Source organism: Ursus americanus, chromosome 28 (genome assembly GCF_024610735.1).
Source record: "Ursus americanus isolate L20-20 chromosome 28, mUrsAme1.1.p, whole genome shotgun sequence".
Lineage (NCBI taxonomy): Eukaryota > Metazoa > Chordata > Mammalia > Carnivora > Ursidae > Ursus > Ursus americanus.
Genome location: NC_142154.1, coordinates 25,808,318 through 25,827,366, shown reverse-complemented (window position 1 = coordinate 25,827,366; position 19,049 = coordinate 25,808,318). Strand labels below are relative to the sequence as shown.

The window sequence follows — 19,049 nt, the reverse complement described above, 5'->3', positions numbered from 1 at the left end:
TCTGAAAAAAGATAATATTGAATTTTAGTGCATTTTATTGTTAACTCATTGCTAGGCAACTGAAAGCAGCTTGTCTAATGTCTTAATTATACTCTTGAATATTTTATACTTTAAGTCAATAACTAGAGTTAATTAACTCAGTAACTAGCTGAGATTATTATTCATAAAAGCTGTATTAATTAGTCCAATAAATTTTCAATTCAGAACAATTTATTATAATATTTGGTTAGTATAGAATAGTATACATGATGCGTGTGAGAAATATGAAGCATTGTGAGTAATTGGAAAACTCATGACCCACTCTCTATCACTCCAACCAATTTAAGAACTAGAATATTGGCATTCTTGGAAAGCCAGTGGACATTCTAGCATTGTCTGTCCTATAAAAATGGCTCATTATGGTAATTTTCTAACATAACCAAAAATAGGAAGTATACTGACTCCGCCGCAAACCTTTGACCCATCTTCAACAGCTATCAACAATTTTGTCAGTTGTGTTTCATTGTCTCCTTCCATACGTCCCCCATTTTTTTTTAATTCCTAGAACGTTTAAAAGCAAGTCTGAGATATGACCTTGTACTTCAATATTAATCTGTAAGAAGGACTTAAAAAATGTAACCACAATGCCATTACCACACCTAACGATTATTCTTTAATATCATACAATATCCAGCCAGCGTTTACATTTTCCCAGTTATCCCATAAATATCTTTTTGTAGTTGATACATGTGCCTGCACTTTGTACTTCATTTAAGTCTTAATTCTCTTGGGTTTTCCTTGCTAAAGAAGGAAACTGGGTCATCTTTTCCTGTAGAATTTTTCATTTTTAAAATTTGTCTTTTTCATCCCGGTGGTTTTCTTCCACCTGTGCTTCCTGTGAGATCACAGGTAGTAGATCTTGAGGTTTGATCAGGTCCAGTTGAGGCAGTAAGAAGTCACTGGAAGTATGTGTGCTTCCTGCTGCATCACTCTGTTCACAGGAAATGCAGGAATAGAGGAATACTGTAAATGCCAAATACCGATGTGGGGCATCCTGCAGGACAAAACACCAACTTAAACAGAACCAACAGCTCACCAAAGGCATAGCAGGGAAAGGTTGCATCCTATTCGTATCCTGGTTTGAACAAGACAACAATAGAAAAATGTTTGAGATGATCACAAAAGTTAATCACTGGTAGCATATTAGATGATATAAGGAATTATTGTTTTAGCTATGATAATAGTAATGTGGATATATTTTTTTAAATGCCTGTACTTCAGTGAAACATACTGAAGTTTTGAAACAACATGCTGCCTGGAATTTTCTTAATATAATCCATATATGAACAAAATTGCTCATACGTTGATAATTTGGAACTAGGTGATAGTGTTGCAGGGCTCTTTGTATGATTTTCTCTAATTTGTATATATTCCAATATTTTTATTAGTTTTAAAAATTATAAAGGCTCTGAACTACCTGACATTTAATCTCTTTCCTGATACATCTTGATTCAAGAAAGCTTTTTTTTTTTCTTTTTTTCCTTGAGAGAAAGAGAGAGCCCATGTGAATGTGCATGCAAGTGGGGAGGTATGCAGAGGCAGGAAGGGGAGAGAATCTTATGCAGGCTCCATACCCAGTGCAGAGCCCAATGCGGGACTCAGTCTCAGGATCCTGAGATCATGACCTGAGCTGAAATCAAGAGTCAAATGCTTGAAGGACTGAGCCACTCAGGCGCCCCTCAAGAAAGCTTTAAGACAGAAAAGTTTGCAGTCATTCAGTAAAGCTATCATACTGTTTCATTTTAGTAAGAAAATCAGTGTGTCCATGCCTTGGACAGACATACTTCATGATTAATGACTTCTTTTAATTCGTACTTAATCGTGACTGTATTAATTTTGCCTAACTTGCTTGCTATTTCCAGAACTTAAGTAAAAGAGCTCTAACTTTGCACACATTTCATGTCTTAAATACGCTGTTCTCCAGTTTAAAAATCTCATGTATTTGATTCTAAAAAGTCTATAGTTTACTGTTTTTGTGTCTAGTATCACAGGTATATTGAAATTGCTATAAAGCAGTGCAGGAGCTCAGGAATTGATTGTAAAATCCATGGTCTTATCCTGCTGGGACGGATCCGTGCAGAGGAGGAAGATTTGGCTGCAGTTCCTTTCTTAGCCTCAGATAATGAAGAGGAAGAAGACGAAAAAGGCAACAGTGGGAGGTGAGAGCCATTTGTTATTGTGGTGCTCATTTCAAAATTCTTACTTTTAAAAGTAAATATTTAATTAGTGTGTATTTCATAATGAGAGTAGTTTTATGCACTCAGGAATGTTTGGTAAATTTTAGTTGTTTTCAAAAATTTAACTTAATTTTAGGAGAATGCTTAATGTAGAAACACATTATATTTAGATAAATACCATTAAAAAGAGGAAATAAAAATGTTTAATTTTTGATTAATTTAAAAAAAATTTTTTTAACTTTTAATTAATATTTAATTTCTGAAATATCACAGCTAGTATTTTGGTATATATCCTTGTAGTTTTCTTTTTGTCTGGCCCAATTGTGTTTTTCTATGAAATGGTATGATATGGTATATATTTTATAGTCTTCTTTGTTAAATATTTTATAAACTTTTAAATTAAAATTTATTATGATAAAATATATATAACATAAAATGTATGCTCTTAACTATTTTTAAATGTCTAATTCTGTGGCATTAAGTACATTCACATTATTGTGCAATTGTGAGCAACATTCATCTCCAAAATATCCATATCATTAGTCTTTTGTCATGTAATTTTATTGAGCACAGTATTTCATCTTACGACTATGTTCTCATTTACTTACTCAATTCGATATTTTGCAAGAGTACTATAGTGATGACTATTACCATATTTATTCCTTCACCATCCATCTGTTGAACACCTGTTGTGGGCTAAACCCTGTTCTCCGTCCTTTGAATGCTGTGGTGAATATGCACAACAAAATAAAATAAGACAAACTCAGACACGTCGGAGTGGCTTTACGACTGTGGAAAGTGCATGAAGGAGAAGTGCACAGTCCTTTGAGAATCTACAAAAGAGTATTGATTTGTCAGGAGGACAAAGGAAAACTCTCTCTAAAGGCATACTTTCAGGAAAACTCAAGAGTTTTCAAAGCCAGATGGTCAGGAAAAGGTGTTTTTGGCAGGGCAATAGCACATACCAAGAATGAAGAAAGATACCTGCCAGGTTTCTGCACATTTGTTTTTTTATTTTAAGATGTTTATGGAGGACTGGTGTGTGCAGGGGGTTGTTCTGAGCCTTGTTCATGTCCCAGCAGAAAACAATGTAGATAATCACTTTCCTCGGAGTTGTATTTTCCTAGATATAAATTGCTAAAAGTAAATTGCTAAGTCAGAGGATATGCAAAATCAATTTATGTGTGTTACTGTTGTCCTACTGGTGTAGCTTGGTCCTTGCAGATACATGAAGGAGACAGGTACCATGCTAGCTGAGTTCTTCTGACCACTGCCTTTCGCACTAAGTGCTTTCTAGAGTATGATGTAAGTAGTCTTTCTTTGAGAAACAGGAGCTCTGCCTCTCACTGCTATTAAAGCACATTCTCTTAGTCATGAATGGTTGGCAACTGTGATAATAAATCAGGTTAATCAGGTTATTCTAGGGTTCTGTGATCTTGGGTTTGGATTCTGTCCTGTTTTATTTTGGAAACTTTGCATTGAAACTGAAAAGAAAATAGTAGATATAATGTTACTTCATCTAGAATATATGTTGTACTGTATGTTATGATTCAAATCGATGGTATCTATATACATTAAGGAAGGAAAATACCATTTCACTTAAATCAATCATTGAGATTTTCAAGAGAAAGTATTATAGGTTTGCATATTCTTATTCAGTAACTATGAAAATGAATTGGACAAATACATAAATACATGTATTGTATATATGAGCTAATCAAAAAAGTTTGAGCTTTACTCATTGATTAGATTTTTACATAATTGAATACATTAACAAAAGAATTCTAGGTATTTGAATGTAATGTTTTTCTTTTCCTGTCAGATCTTAATTAGCTAATAATTTCAGGTTGAATAAGTGGTCCAAACAGTCTCCCACAGAGCACACACACAACTGGACTATGCCCACACTGACTACCCGCTGGCCTCCAATTCTGACTGGTTGATAATTACGTGGTACCAGTCATTACATATCTTGAATATAACTCTTGGTATCCCATACATATTTTTGACTAAAATTGTGTTACAAGGTATGTCAAATATAGATAGTCTGCAATTTATTTGACTTGCAAGTTTTTGACTTTACAATAGTGCAAAAGTGATACACATTCCATAGAAACCGAACTTTGAATTTTGACCTTTTCCTGAGTTAGCAGCATGTGGTACAATCCTCTCTTGTAATACTTGGCGGTAGCAGCAAGCTATCTAGCTCCCAGCCATGCAATCACAAGGGTAAATAACCAGTACACTATTACAGCCATTCTGTACCTGTACCATACTGTTTTTCACTTTCAGTATCGTATTCAAGAAATTACATGAGATACTCGACACTTCATTAGAAAATAGGCTTTGTGTTAGATGATTTTGTCCAACTGTAGACTAATGTAAGTGTTCTCAGCATGTTCAAGGTAGGCAAGGCTAAGCTATGATGTTGAGTAGGTTAGGTGCATTTTTAAAATACATTTCACCTTATGATATTTTCAATTTACGGTGAGTTTATGGAGGTAAAATACTATTGTAAGTAGAGGAAGATCTGTAGTTACAATATACATATACTTGCTCTCTTGTACCTGGTATCAGATGAAAGGATTTTCCTACATTTTAATCCCCAAACCATAAAATTTTGATCCCTTAAATATTCATTAGTATATAATATGTTAAAAAATCTTACCTACCTAGAACCTAGTCTCTGGAGCCTTTAGTTGTCCATCCTAGTTTATAAAAATAGAACAAAAGCAAACAAAAAGCCAAAAGCCTCAAACACAAGTTTCTTAGTACCTGGCATCAACTAACAACCAAGAAAATCTAACACTGTCCCATGTACTTGGTAGTCTCAAGTTCAAGAATTAGAGTGCTCTGTTGATTTAACTTCCAACCCACTGAGAGCAGGTCAGGAGTTAGAATGAGCAAAGTGGCAGGAGCCAGCTGCCAGAGCTACACTTCGGAAGCCTTAGGATATGGGGCAGGCCTCTCAGGAGAGAAAGGAGGTAGGGGACCCCTAGCCCAGTTGGCCTATATGGTGGGCAGAGGGTAAAGGAAGAAACTTGCATTTTGCTTTGGGACATGTATCTGTGTTAGAGTACCTCAAAAGTTGTATGGTTGTATCTATTTTATTAGTTCTTTGAGGAAAAAAAATGACCAGATGTTTAGGTTTAAGGACATAGCCAAAATGCCAGGCCCAGTGGTGACTCCTAGGGCCGTTTAATCAGTGTTCTCTGCATTTAACATCTGTGGTAGCTATGTGTTGATGCATTGTGTGGGAATATCTGTGAATCAGTAAAACAGCTGTTGTGTTCAACTTGGTGTATAAGAAAAGAGCTGCATAGTGTGTCATAGAAAGGTCTCCTCCAAAAACAAGACTAGAGTTAAATTATAGTATTAGAAGGTAGTATGCTGGTATCCAGAAATTTTGACCCTCTGGTACACTAACTTGTGTATTTACTTGAGGTTTCATTGTATTAAAATAAAACTTTAGGGGCGCCTGGGTAGCGCAGTCGTTAAAAGCGTCTGCCTTCGGCTCAGGGCGTGATCCTGGCGATCCGGGATCGAGTCCCACATCAGGCTCTTCCGCTATGAGCCTGCTTCTTCCTCTCCCACTCCCCCTGCTGTGTTCCCTCTCTCGCTGGCTGTCTCTCTGTCACATAAATAAATAAAATCTTAAAAAAAAAAAAAAATAAAATAAAATAAAACTTTAAGAGTTTCTGATAGTAATCAGCAAACTGCTTGCATGAGGTTGCATTTTTTTTTTTTTGTTAAAAAATATTTTTATGTTGATTGACCTCTATTTCTGTCTTTTTTGTTTGGTTAGCCTTATTAGAAAGAAGGCTGCAGGGCTGGAATCGGCAGCTACAATAAGAACCAAAGTGTTTGTGTGGGGACTGAATGACAAGGACCAGCTGGGCGGCCTGAAGGGCTCTAAGGTATCCCCCCTCTTCCTGAAGTTCCTGTGTCACCTCTCGTCACATGATTGAGGAGGAGCTTTGCTGGTGCCTTTGTCCTAGAGAGGCTCAATAATATTCAGACCTCTTCTAAGGTTTTTATGATGGTTTACCTTCTATAAGTTGTTTATTAAATGAACTTTTCTGAAGAAATTCTCAATATGAACTTGTAGACATTATCAAATTAGTTTCTGTTAAAGCCTCTGTCCTTGGAAAATAGTGCATTTTAGATGTAGTTGTATTATTGTTGTTCTATAAACTAGAAAATACACTTCTGAAAAAATTCGACAAGCATATAGATGAAAATTATAGGCTGTAATTATATTTATTTTGCCATCAATACAATAAACATTTTTGCTTACCATGAACAAAATGTGTAAAAAATACCATAGTTGTATGAAGATGAGTAAGATATCATTTAAAGAGAAGATACAACAAGTGATGCATTTGAACTAGAGTTGAATTCAGTATCCATTATGTTACTTAGTGTCTCAGCTGAGGAGCCACAAAACAAATTCCTCCAAGTTTTAGTACCTGGAAACAGTTTCTCTTCAGTGAGTGTCTCTGCTTCCTTTTAGTATTCTGTGAGACTTCACCCATCATAAGATCCCTTATTACCTGCATTGCTGAGAAGCTGAGAAGGAAAGTTAGAACTCCTTTTAAGTCTCTCCTTTCAAGTACAACAAATTTTCATCTTTATGTGAACGGCCTTGAATGTGTTTGTGTTTTAAGGCCCCTAGACGCCTTTTGGAGGTCGGTAGGGGGCAGTTGGGTGTGAGAGTCCCAGTTGTGATAGTGCGGTGCTGTCTAGGTGATCCTGAGGCATATGGCCCTTTGTTGGAGTTTGCATGTGAAGGACAGATTTAGCGTTCCATGGTTGGGATGAAGATTCTCTCTTGCACTGCAGTAGTGACTATCTGATAATTTCTAGGAATCATAAAGGGTTTCTTAGACAAGGGCTTTAAGAATTTTAAATGGGAAATTGAAGTGTATAATTTCTTAGAGATGTCAGAATCAATAAGAATGAGTAGGACAAGACCTGAAATAAATGAAGTTTACCAGATGCTTGGTTATATCTTCACATTATGTATATTTTATTTTACCTTTTAGTATGGAGCTGTTCAAACATAGCAGGTAGAAAGAATAGGGACCTGAGCCCTCATGTTCTTGTACCAGCTTCAACAGTTAACAGTAGAGGGTCACATTTTTGGTCTTTATTTTATTTATTTATTTATTTTACACCCCCCCCCCCCCCGCCATTAAAATATATCTCAATATATTATTTCATCCTGAGAATACTTTAGTGTAGCTGTAAGAGAAATGAATTTCTTTAGTTAATATAACCATGGAAATTAACAGTAATTCCATGTATCATCTAATAAGGTTACTTGTAATTTTAAAAGCATAAATAAAATGATCTTTTTCCTTCTTTTGCTTAACAAAAAAATCCTGTTCTAGATAAAGGTTCCTTCGTTCTCTGAGACACTATCTGCTTTGAATGTGGTACAGGTGGCTGGTGGTTCTAAAAGTTTGTTTGCAGGTATGATTATTCTTATACTAAAATTTTTTTGTAAATTATGCTTACCACCAAAAACATAGCTGTTATGTTGTGAAAAGTGAGTCTTGTCCTTGCTCTTGTTCTTTGCAGTGACTGTGGAAGGGAAGGTCTATGCCTGTGGAGAAGCCACGAATGGCCGACTGGGGCTGGGCATCTCTAGCGGGACTGTGCCCATCCCTCGGCAGATCACAGCTCTTAGCAGTTACGTGGTGAAGAAGGTGGCCGTTCATTCAGGTACCAGGCCAGAGTTGGCACGCATGCAGATAAGCCTGTTGCTCATGCTCTGCAAATAATTTTGGCCTTTAAATAATTTTCCCTAGGGTGTCCTTGTATTCTATTTCAAGTTTATTTAATTATTAAGGAATTAAAGTTGCATAATGTAAATCTCCAGGTGGTCTAGAATTTAATTATTGTTGCTACACGAGCCTTTTTAGAGACCAGCAGTTGTTGGCATTCCAGGCGTGTGAGGACTACCCCTCTCCAAGGTGTGGGTTTTCAGTCTCAGAGCTGTGGTCTCTGGTTCATGGCATCTTTGAAATCATCATGTTCTGTGCTTAAATATCTGTTGTTGTTGTTTCTTTTTTTTTCTGGGGTAAGAGCCTATAACTTTCATCAGATTTCCAAAGTGTCTGTGAACCTCAGTGGTAAGAAAGATCCTTTGAAAAAAAAAATCACACTCTCTCAATTTAAGAAACCTTTACTGGGAATTATTTTGAAGCACTATGCTAGGCCTCTGAAGATTGGAACTAAATTAGGCACAAAACTCAGTTTATGCCTGCACTGAATAGGTTTAGGTTTAACCCCATATAAAAGCAAGTCCAAACAATAGTGGCTTGAGCAAGATAGAATTTTACTTTTCTTCTCTGTAAAAGTCTGGGGGTGGGGTCCAGGGCTAGTATGGTATCTCTGTGCCCATGAAGAGCATAAGCACAGACTTGCTCTTTTTTTCCACCTTCGTTGACAGATGACCATGCAGCCCTATCTAGGTGAGCACGGGCAGATACTTCCTCCGGGCCACTTGGCCCCTTTAAAGCACTTTTCAGGAAGCCTCGCTCACTTCTGTTGGATCCCTGTCACCATCCTCTCTGGGCAAGGGAGTCTGGGAAGTTTAGTTTTTAGCTGAGCACACCGTTACTCTTATTAGGGTGGGTTCTGTTGGTAAAGAATAGGGCAGATTAAGTGGTTTGGGGGACTGGGAGCCCAGGAGTTGGCAGGGACACAGGTGACAGAGAAAACGCCAGTAAAGATAGTGCTCTTCAGTCCTGGGGCAGAGTAGATGGGCTGGGAGAATGGTCCACACTGAGGAAGAGCATGACCACGAGAGTAGGTAAAATGCATTAATTATGAATTTTGGTGCTTTTGCTTAAATAACTCCATAGTTGGTATACATTTCTCTAAAGCTTAATTGCCAGTGCATTTGATAATTTGCCTAATCATTAATGTACTTATTTTTACTTTTTTTTCCATCTGAATTTTGATCTTTTATATATTTAACATTAACAGGAACCCCATTATTAAACATGGCACTATTTTGCTTCTTCTTTGCAAGTAAAATTCATTCTAGGATTTAAACTTTGTAGTTTAATAAAAGTTCACTGACTTCATATATTTGTCACCCTGAAATGCTGATCCTATCTACTCATATATTGAATGCATATTCATTGAGCAGATGCTGCGTGCTAGGCAGAGTAAAGTAATAATGTTGTGAACTTTTTGTAAACCAAATTTGGTGGCCCATATCTATGTGAATGTTGCAGGTGGCCGGCATGCTACAGCTTTAACTGTTGATGGGAAAGTGTTTTCCTGGGGTGAAGGTGACGATGGCAAACTTGGACACTTCAGCAGAATGTAAGAATATTTTCTTCATTACTTGCTAATAAGAAATGGTTACTGATGATAATAGTGAATATCTTTTAGTAGCTATTTTGCAGAAAATAGGATAGGTCATTTTTGAAAATGGAACCTAAAAAATATATTTGTTAAAAGTATCTATGAGTGTGATTTGGCCTCAAATGATCTGTTTTAATGTTTGATAGTTAAGTTGATCTACAGATGTTGTTTTGACTAAATGTGGACCAGTGTAGATGTCCTTTTTTTCTTCTTTAAAAAAGACTGGATTGATTATAGGAAATATTATTTAATCTTGTTTTAGGAATTGTGACAAGCCACGGCTTATAGAGGCCCTGAAAACCAAGCGTATTCGGGATATTGCCTGTGGGAGCTCGCACAGTGCAGCCCTCACATCCAGTGGGGAGCTATACACCTGGGGCCTTGGAGAGTACGGCCGGTTGGGACATGGGGATAATACAACACAACTGAAGCCCAAAATGGTGATTATATACATTTTTGTTGCTTACAGAAAGCTTACCATCTGCTGATTTCAAGAGAAGATAAGCTTCGAGTCTAGGAAAGTTCATAAAGACATGTGCATTATTGGCTTTCAGTCTGTGGAAAAAATTTCCCTTGTTTTCTCAGTGCCTGTGCTTGATTCTGTTTTTAAATTTGTAATTGAGTAGGTGAAAGTCCTTCTTGGTCACAGAGTAATCCAGGTTGCATGTGGAAGTAGAGATGCGCAGACCCTGGCTCTGACCGATGAAGGTGAGCCCCTCCCTGACTCTGTGTTTCTGGGTGGGTAGGAGCATCATGAAGTGCTGGCCTGAAGTATGCATTTTTTAAACCTAGGTTTAGTATTTTCCTGGGGTGATGGTGACTTTGGAAAATTGGGCCGGGGAGGAAGTGAAGGCTGTAACATTCCCCAGAACATTGAGAGACTGAATGGACAGGGAGTGTGCCAGATCGAATGCGGAGCTCAGTTCTCCTTGGCTCTCACCAAGTCAGGAGTGGTGTGGACATGGTACGTAAACTCTCTGTCACCCATCAGTGTGTCTGTGTCCATGTGACACAGTGGTGGGCCTCCGCCCTTTACCCCATGCCAACCCTGGAGGGACAGTTAAACCTTCATTTTCTGACATTCAGGCATCTTTTTTCCTTTATTTATTTTGAGTTGAGATTAGTGACAATATTTTAATAAGAAATTTTTCTTGTAACTGTGGGTCATTTGGAAAAAAAGACTAGAGAGATTTTAGCCCGGTTTGTCCTCCCTGTTTAGGTGAGGTTTATGTAGTTTTCTTCTTTTTCTTACCATGCCAGAAGCCTAGTGATCAATTGGGCAGAAAGCAGACTTCTGATTTCTTTGATCCTGAAAAAGTTCATGTCTTTCTTGTGAAAGCTTATTTTATTAAATTTAAAAAGAGTGGGGCATCCAGTTGACCTTGTGACAATGTGATGGGCCTTAGCTTGAGTATTGTGACTCAGAGGCAGCTTGAGAAAGAATTAACCTACATCATAACTTAAGTGTTATACAACACACATTAAGGATCTTGCTGTAGAATTAATGAATTAATTTGAATTATTGATTAACTATTTTAAAACATAATTTCAGAGACCCTGGGCACTGTATATGATGTTAATGAGGTGGCTCTAATGCTGTGAACAGTGTGTTCTTGTGGAATGTTGCCAGACGATAACCATATATTAAAATGCACACTGTTGACCTCCTTGCAGGGGGAAGGGGGATTACTTCAGATTGGGCCATGGCTCTGATGTGCATGTGCGGAAGCCACAGGTGGTGGAAGGGCTAAGAGGGAAGAAGATTGTGCATGTGGCCGTCGGGGCCCTGCACTGCCTGGCAGTCACAGACGCAGGGCAGGTAAGCTGAGGTGACAAGTCCTTGTGTTGAAAGTATAATTCATGATGAAATGAAATGAGTCTTAGTACTTAAAGAACCAGGAGTATGGGCTGTGCCCATTTTGTTCTTGTGTGTATCTGCCCAGTTTTCAGCGTAGGCATGCACACCCGGTAAATTAGAGTTGCTGACTGGCGTATGTTGTAAGCGGTAGGCTTTCCTGCTCTGCAGTCCACCTGGAAATGTGAAAAGATTATTGTCATTGAAGATGCGCCTACTGCTAGGGTATTAGCAGTGTTTTACTTTAAAAACTGATAGCCGATGGAGAGATATATGTACGTCATTTTAGAAATAAAGTCATCCATGACAAGTATTACTCATTCTTCTGCTTTGAGAATCCATGTCATGACAGGCTCATGTTATATTTTAAAAATTCATTTATGACAACAAAGTAGCACGCTTCTTTTTTCAAATTTTTATTTAAGTTCTAGTTAGCTAACATGTAGTATAATATTGGTTTCAGGAGTAGAATTTAGTGATTCATCATTTACATATAACACCCAGTGCTCATTATAATAAGAGCGCACTGTTTTTTAATCAAAATGAATTAAAAATGAATTATTTCTTCTAATTCTGTAAAGCCAAGAAGTGAATTACATGAAAAGTGAGCATATTGTTTTTGATCATTTTTCTTTGCAAAATAAAGGAAAAAATAAGTATTGAACTTAGTTGAAGAGGAGAATTTCCCTGCTTCCTAAAACAAAACAGAACAGATGAATTCATTGGATTGATATTAAGCAAATACTTATTTACAGGTATTGGAAAAAATTTTGAAGTAAATTTAAAGAAAATATTCTCAAATGTTGAAAAACTCTGTTTTTGTTCCCTATAACAGGTTTATGCTTGGGGAGATAATGACCATGGCCAACAGGGCAATGGCACGACCACAGTTAATAGAAAACCTACACTTGTGCAAGGCTTAGAAGGCCAGAAGATCACACGAGTGGCTTGTGGGTCTTCACACAGTGTGGCATGGACTACCGTTGATGTGGCAACACCCTCTGTCCATGAGCCCGTCCTCTTTCAGACTGCAAGAGACCCTTTAGGTGCTTCCTATTTAGGTAACACAGATTTGTATTTAGTATGAGATACTTCTGTATGGTACAGCAACATCATAGATAGAATATGTAATAGGACCATAAGATTAGAGGTTGTAGCACTGTGTTAACTGCATTATGAACCAAGGCCACAAAATAATCATGGTACTTTGATTTTTGCATGCTGGAATAAAAGGAAGTATGATGCTGATTCTTACATTATGATCAGGTCAATTCTGGCAATGCTGTATAATAACTACCTGACATATGTAAGCACTGTGCTGGGCTCCTTGGTATTTTTCACAAAAGCTTGATTCAGATATACCTGACATACAACAAACCATAGATATTTAAAGTTAACGTCCATGAGCTTTTACATGTGTACTCCTGTGGAAGCATCCCTGCAGTCAAGATAAGTGAAAATATACATAATCTTTGTGCCCCTTCGCAGCCTCCCTTCCTTCTACAACCACTTGACTTGCTTTCTGACACTGTATATCAGTTTGCATTTTTAAGAGTTTTATATAAGTGGAATCATACAGTTGGTACTTTTTAAATCTCACTTTTTCCATTCAGCATAGTTATTTTGTGATTCATCCATGTTGCATGTACCAATAATGCATTCTTTTTTATTGTCAAGTAGTATTTCATTTATGGATATACTGCAATTTGTTATTAGTTGCCTGTGGGTGGACTTTCAGGTTGTTTTCAGTTTTTGGCTGTGCAAATAAAATTGCTATGAACATTCACATACAATTCTTTATATGGACCTAGACTTGCATTTCTCTAGGGTAAATACCTAGGAGAGGAATGGTTGAATCATATGGTAGGTGTATGTTTATCTTCTTAAGAATCCTAGAGAATGTTTTAGCAAAGTCATTGTTCCAAAACTCCAGCTCACTCCATATTTTTGTCTACACGTAGTTTGGTCAGTCTTTATAATTTGAACCTAGATTTGTGTAGATATGTGGTGGTATCTCATTGTGGTTTTACTTCGCATTTCCCTGGTGACTAATGATGTTGAGCATCATGTGTATTTACCATCCAAATGTGTTTTTTGTTGTAGCGTCTAATCCTATCTTTTGCCTATATTTAAAACTAGGTTGTTTTCTTATTGAGTTTTGTGTGTTCTTTATATATTCTGGGTACAAGTCTTTTGTCAGATACATGACTTGTACGTATTTTCTCCCAGCGTTGCCTTCCTTATTCTCTTCACAAATGAATTTTAAAGAGCAGAAATTTTTAATTTTGGTAAATTCCATTTTTTAATGGATCATATTTTGAGGGTTATATCTAAAAAGCCTTTGTGTACTCAAGATCAGAAAGATTCGTTTCCTGTGTTTTCTTATGTAAGTTCTATGTTTTAGATATTTAAGTCTATGCTTGATCTTGAGTTAAATTTTATATATTGTGTGAGATGTGTACTGTAATTCTTTTGGGGTGTGTGTGTGTGGATATCCAGTTGTTTCCGTTGCATTTATTGAAAAAAACTGTCCTTTCTCTGTTGAATTCTGAATGCTCAGTTTTGTTCTGTTGACTTATTTTTGTATGATGCCAACACCATATTGTTTTGATTACTATAACTTTATAGAAGACCCAGATTTAGGCTGTGGTAATTCTTTAACTTTGTTCTTTTTCAAATGCTGTTTTGAGTATTAGAATCAGCTTGTCAATTCTTATAAAATAGCCTGCTGGAGATTTTTGTATGTCTATAAATCTTCCTTAGCTGAAATATAATTAAGTTACCCTGAAACTTTTTGTTTCTTTTTGGTCTTGGATTTGGAGTTGTTTAGTGGCTTCAGACCTGATATTAGTCTGGGGCTAATTATTCCCCACCACTGAGACAAGACCTGTCTGAGTACTTTACTTAGTGCCCAGTGAATAATAAGGTCTTCATGTCTGGCTGATGGGAGCAGGTGCTATGCTGGTTCCTCTGCATTCTTCCATCCTATGTGCTGGGCCTCTAGTACTTTCATGTAGTTCTTTCTTTGGCTTTGGGAAGTTCCCTCTCATGTGAGCACCCATCACTTTTTGCTGCATCCTCAACTGGGGTGAGTGAGGGTACCTGCACAACTCCCTGGCACTTATCTGGGCAACTGTCTCTTCTCTGCTTCTGTTTTGTGAACTCTGACCACATTGGCTGCTGTGCCTCCTTTACTCATGTAGACCACTGAGCTTCACCTGGTTCCCTTCCCTTGGCTGAAGCCTGCGAACTCTTAGGGCAGTGATGAGCTGGATCATGGGTCCAGAAAGACTGTTTATTGGTGAACATCTTGTCTTCTCTCCATTGTTTTGTATTATTTTTTGTCTTGCATTTCAATGTAAGTAAAAACAGGTAGTTACTATATTTTCATAGCTTTTTTTTGGTTTTTTTGGCAGTTAAACAGCGAAGTTGATGAAAATAACTTCTTTATAGAAGTATAAATAAATAGGTTGTTTGTTGTTTTTGTTTTTACTCTGGAAGACCATTAACCTAATACTTAGTCTGTGAAATAGCAAAATGCAAATTGCAGTGTGTTTTAGAAATAAACTGAAAAGGTCAAATAGGAATAGAGCAAACTCTGATCTTTAAAATTGATCCCAAATTTTATTTTCCTTTTTTAGGTGTGCCTTCAGATGCTGATTCTTCTGCTGCCAGCAATAAAATCAGTGGTGCAAATAATTCTAAGCCAAATCGCCCTTCTCTTGCCAAGATTCTCCTGTCATTGGATGGAAATCTAGCTAAACAGCAGGCCTTATCTCATATACTTACAGCATTGCAAATCATGTATGCCAGGTAGGCTTTTTGGCTAGCTTTTGAAATCCTGCAGTTATTTAGTTATTTATTATTTTGGGGTACCTGGGTGGCTCAGTTGGCTGTGTCCGACTCTTGATTTTGGCTCAGGTCATAATCTCAGGGTCCTGAGATTGAGCCCTGTGTTGGGCTCCGTGCTGGGTGTGGAGCTTGCTTAAGATTCTCTTTCCCTCTCCTATTACCCCTCCTCCACTCCTGCTCTCTCTTTCTCTCTCTCTCAAAAAAAAGAAATCCAAATAAAAAACTTTTTTTTTTTTGAATGGCCAGTAAGTACTAAGCATTACTATTTGAGGAATGAGAGGAAGAATTAACTGATACAAATACACAGTGATATTTAAGACCACTTATCATCTCATTCACTCAAACACTTGATAAATAGAGTTTTGATAATGCTATCTTTTCCAACATTTTGCTGCTGTTTTCTCAGTCTGAGTTAGTTGCCTTCTATGATGGTTATGGACCTGATGAGTAGAAATAAATTACACAGGAACTTTAGTTTCATACCAAAGGCCAACTGTGTCACTGAGAGGACATTTAGTCTTTGCTGCCTTGTGTGAGGCACCCTTGGTACACAGCTTTCAGTAAACAAAAAATTATCCTCAGGCTCTAACAACAATCCTAGATGATTTCTCAGGGGAATCAGGGGGTTTATTCTGGTCTGATTTTTATATTTGGTATTTTTTCACCTGTAATCACCAAGGTCATAAGATCATAAGTAAACGTTGTAGCTTTTAGCTGATGAATATTATAGTTTAGTATTTTCCCAGAACTGCTTTATGTGTATTCTATAAAAATGAGGGGGTCATTCAGTGTTTGTCTCTCCTGCTGACTCTTCTGTCCTGCAGTGGTGAAGGGCAATTCACCACAGGCCTGGCTTTCTCTCCTGACAGAGATGCGGTGGTTGGGGCCCTCATGCCAGCTGGCATGATTGCCCCGGTGGAGTGTCCTTCATTCTCCTCCTCGGCACCTCCTTCTGATATATCTGCTATGGCCAGTCCCGTGAATGGAGAGGAATGTGTGCTGGCTATTGATATTGAAGACAGACTGAGTCCAAATCCATGGCAAGAAAAGAGAGGAGAGGTAAAAATAAAGAGTAAAGCAGTAAAGCAACATTAGATCAAAAAGGAAAAAGTAGTTACTTTGTGTTTAAGAAAGTATAGGGTATTCTTTCACTTAATTCAGACTGCTTTTGTTCCTATTGCTGTGATTTTTTGGCTTGAATTAAAAAATATTCGATTTAAAAAAGATCTTTTTAGTGCTTAAGTAGAAATAGATTTATTCTTTTAAAGAGTTGCAAAATGCAAGTCCACAGTCCTTTATCTGCAATTCTGAAACATTAAAGCTCTGAAAGCCAAGAGTTTTTGTAACTTATTTTGGGGGAAAAAACCCAACTTGAAGAGATGTGAACTCATTTTAATATTCTTCATGTGATCTTTTGTGAATATTAATAGGTTTTCATGGGAATATGAATGTGTTTGACTTTGCAGGGTTGCCTTGTACCCCACTGGAGCTGGTGGTGTAAGCACCTTGTTAACCTCTACAAGGTCTGGGACATTCCAGATGGCCTAAGAGGTTTGAGATAAGGCTTTTGGAGTTGTGTGGGAAGTGTGCCACATTGCTGAGTTTTTCTTCTTCCTGTATACTTTTAAACTAGATGATCTCTTCTGAGGATGCCGTGACCCCCTCTGCAGTGACCCCATCTGCTTCCTCAGCTTCTTCTCGACCATTTATCCCAGTGACGGATGACCCAGGAGCTGCCAGCATCATTGCAGAAACTATGACAAAAACCAAAGAGGTTAAGGAGCTTTCTTCTTTAACATTTTATTTTGAAATAATCTTAAATGCACACTAAAGTTGGAGAGGTAGTACACCAAAATATAGCACATTGTACTTCCATATACTATTCGCCTAGGTTCTCCAGCTGTTAGCATTTCTGAACCATTGGTGGGGAGCTGCAGGGCACAATCCCCATTCATCCTCAAGGCTTCAGTGTGTCAGGGCATTAACATTGATCCAGGATTACTTTCTAATCCACAGATCTAATCAGATTTTGCTCATTGTCCTAATAGTATCCTTTATAGGTCTAGAACCCAACTCAGGGTTGTGTGTTGTCTCTTTAGTATTCAATATGAAACATTCTTTAATTCTTCCTTTTGATGGATACCACAGGAAGGATGTAGAGTTCTTTTCAGTGCATCCCAGTGGAGTACGCGCATTGTTGACTTGCTGCATTACTGGTTATATTAATTCTTATTGCTTGGTTAAGAGTGTCTGCCAGGTTTCTCCACCAGAAGTTAATAAAAGTGGGTCAGTAAATATTCATGGGGTGATACTTTGAGACTGTAAATACCTGTAAGTACCTTCTTCCTCATATTTTTACCTACCAGTTTTTAGTATCTGTTGATGATTCTAGCTGAATCCATTATTACTGTGATAGTTGTTACATGGTGATTTTTCAAATTTCGTCATTCCTTTTTGAATATGATTATTGCTGTTCTTCTGTGACAACTTTCCCTTCTTTATCTGTCTATCCATCTATGTTGGTATAGATTCATGGGATCCTACTTTACTCAAATAATGACATCCATTACTGTTATCATTTGACATGCAAATTGTCCCAGACATGGCCATTGGGATCCCTTTTTGGCTGGTTCATTTGTCTTTCTGACCTCTCCCTATAATTCTTTGAGCACTTCTTTACATTTTGGCACAACAACGTGTTCTGGACTTATCTCTTACTTACCCTGTCCCTGCTCTGGAATCATCCATTTCTCCAAGGAGCACTGCTTCCTTTTAGTGGATCACAGAATTTAGAAACAAGATCTGGAAACTTGGTAAGTTATTTGCTACCAGATGTCCTTGGTTTACACCTTCTCAGCAAACATGCATGCATATGCATATTTTTTTCTTCTTCAGCATCTTACCTTTATAATAAAAACCATGAATAGTTCAAACCACTATTTTCTGTTTCAGTCCAACACCACGGAGTTTATGGTTGCTCTGTCCTTTTCTGTGTTTGACGTGTATGATCCTTTTATACATTGCTGGATTGATTTGCTATTTTGTTGAAGATTTTTATACTGGTGTTCATAAGGGATACTGATCTGTAGTTTTCTTGTGATGTCTTTGCTGGGTTTGGGTATCAGAGTAATACTGTCCTCATAGAATGAATTGGGCAGTGTTCCTTCATCTTCCGTTTTTGTTGTTGTTGTTGTTGTTTTTAGAAGAGTTTGAAGGATTAGTGTTAATTCTTCTTTAAATATTTTGTAGAATTTTATCTGTCCCTTTAACATGTTCTCATCATTCTTTGAGTGTTCCCTTGCTTTCTGGAACAACACACAGTTCTAGCTAAGCTCAACAAAATGTTTTATCCTCCATCCCAGAAATCAGATGTTTCTCTAGGACGTCTCGGTTCTTTTTAGTGGAGAATGGTATTTAGAAGGCAGAATCTTCAAGTGCTCATTGCTTTTGGGGTGTTGCTGTTCCCAAGCATTCTTAGTGGACAGAGCTAAGGAATAAATATGTATGTGTATGTATACATACACAATAGGGAAGTACGCTTGCATTTATTCCATTATAAATATGCGTATTTTGAAAACCACTGGTTCACAGCAATACAGTCAATTCTAACTGCACAGGATTCATTCTTCTTTTCTCCCCTTCTGTATTTATAACTCTTCCCTGAAAGTGAGAAACCCAACCCCTGTTATTAGCAGTTTATTTAGTTCCCCTTAGGTAGCCAGCCTTCCATCTTGGTTGCCACT

The 19,049-nt window shown here is 37.5% G+C and overlaps 1 protein-coding gene across 4 annotated transcripts in view; it reads left to right on the top strand.

Moving 5' to 3' along the window:
• Positions 1-19,049, top strand: part of HERC2 (HECT and RLD domain containing E3 ubiquitin protein ligase 2) — a 238,590-nt gene that overhangs the window by 155,031 nt on the left and 64,510 nt on the right. For all 4 annotated transcript variants that reach the window (XM_045795317.2, XM_045795319.2, XM_045795318.2 and 1 more), the window contains exons 56-68: positions 2,023-2,198; positions 6,022-6,133; positions 7,610-7,691; positions 7,800-7,943; positions 9,467-9,557; positions 9,862-10,039; positions 10,226-10,307; positions 10,392-10,563; positions 11,274-11,418; positions 12,290-12,515; positions 15,096-15,267; positions 16,176-16,365; positions 16,940-17,080. In XM_045795317.2, coding sequence (XP_045651273.2) covers positions 2,023-2,198; positions 6,022-6,133; positions 7,610-7,691; positions 7,800-7,943; positions 9,467-9,557; positions 9,862-10,039; positions 10,226-10,307; positions 10,392-10,563; positions 11,274-11,418; positions 12,290-12,515; positions 15,096-15,267; positions 16,176-16,365; positions 16,940-17,080 — 1,911 coding nt within the window. The remainder of the gene's footprint in view (positions 1-2,022; positions 2,199-6,021; positions 6,134-7,609; positions 7,692-7,799; positions 7,944-9,466; positions 9,558-9,861; positions 10,040-10,225; positions 10,308-10,391; positions 10,564-11,273; positions 11,419-12,289; positions 12,516-15,095; positions 15,268-16,175; positions 16,366-16,939; positions 17,081-19,049) is intronic.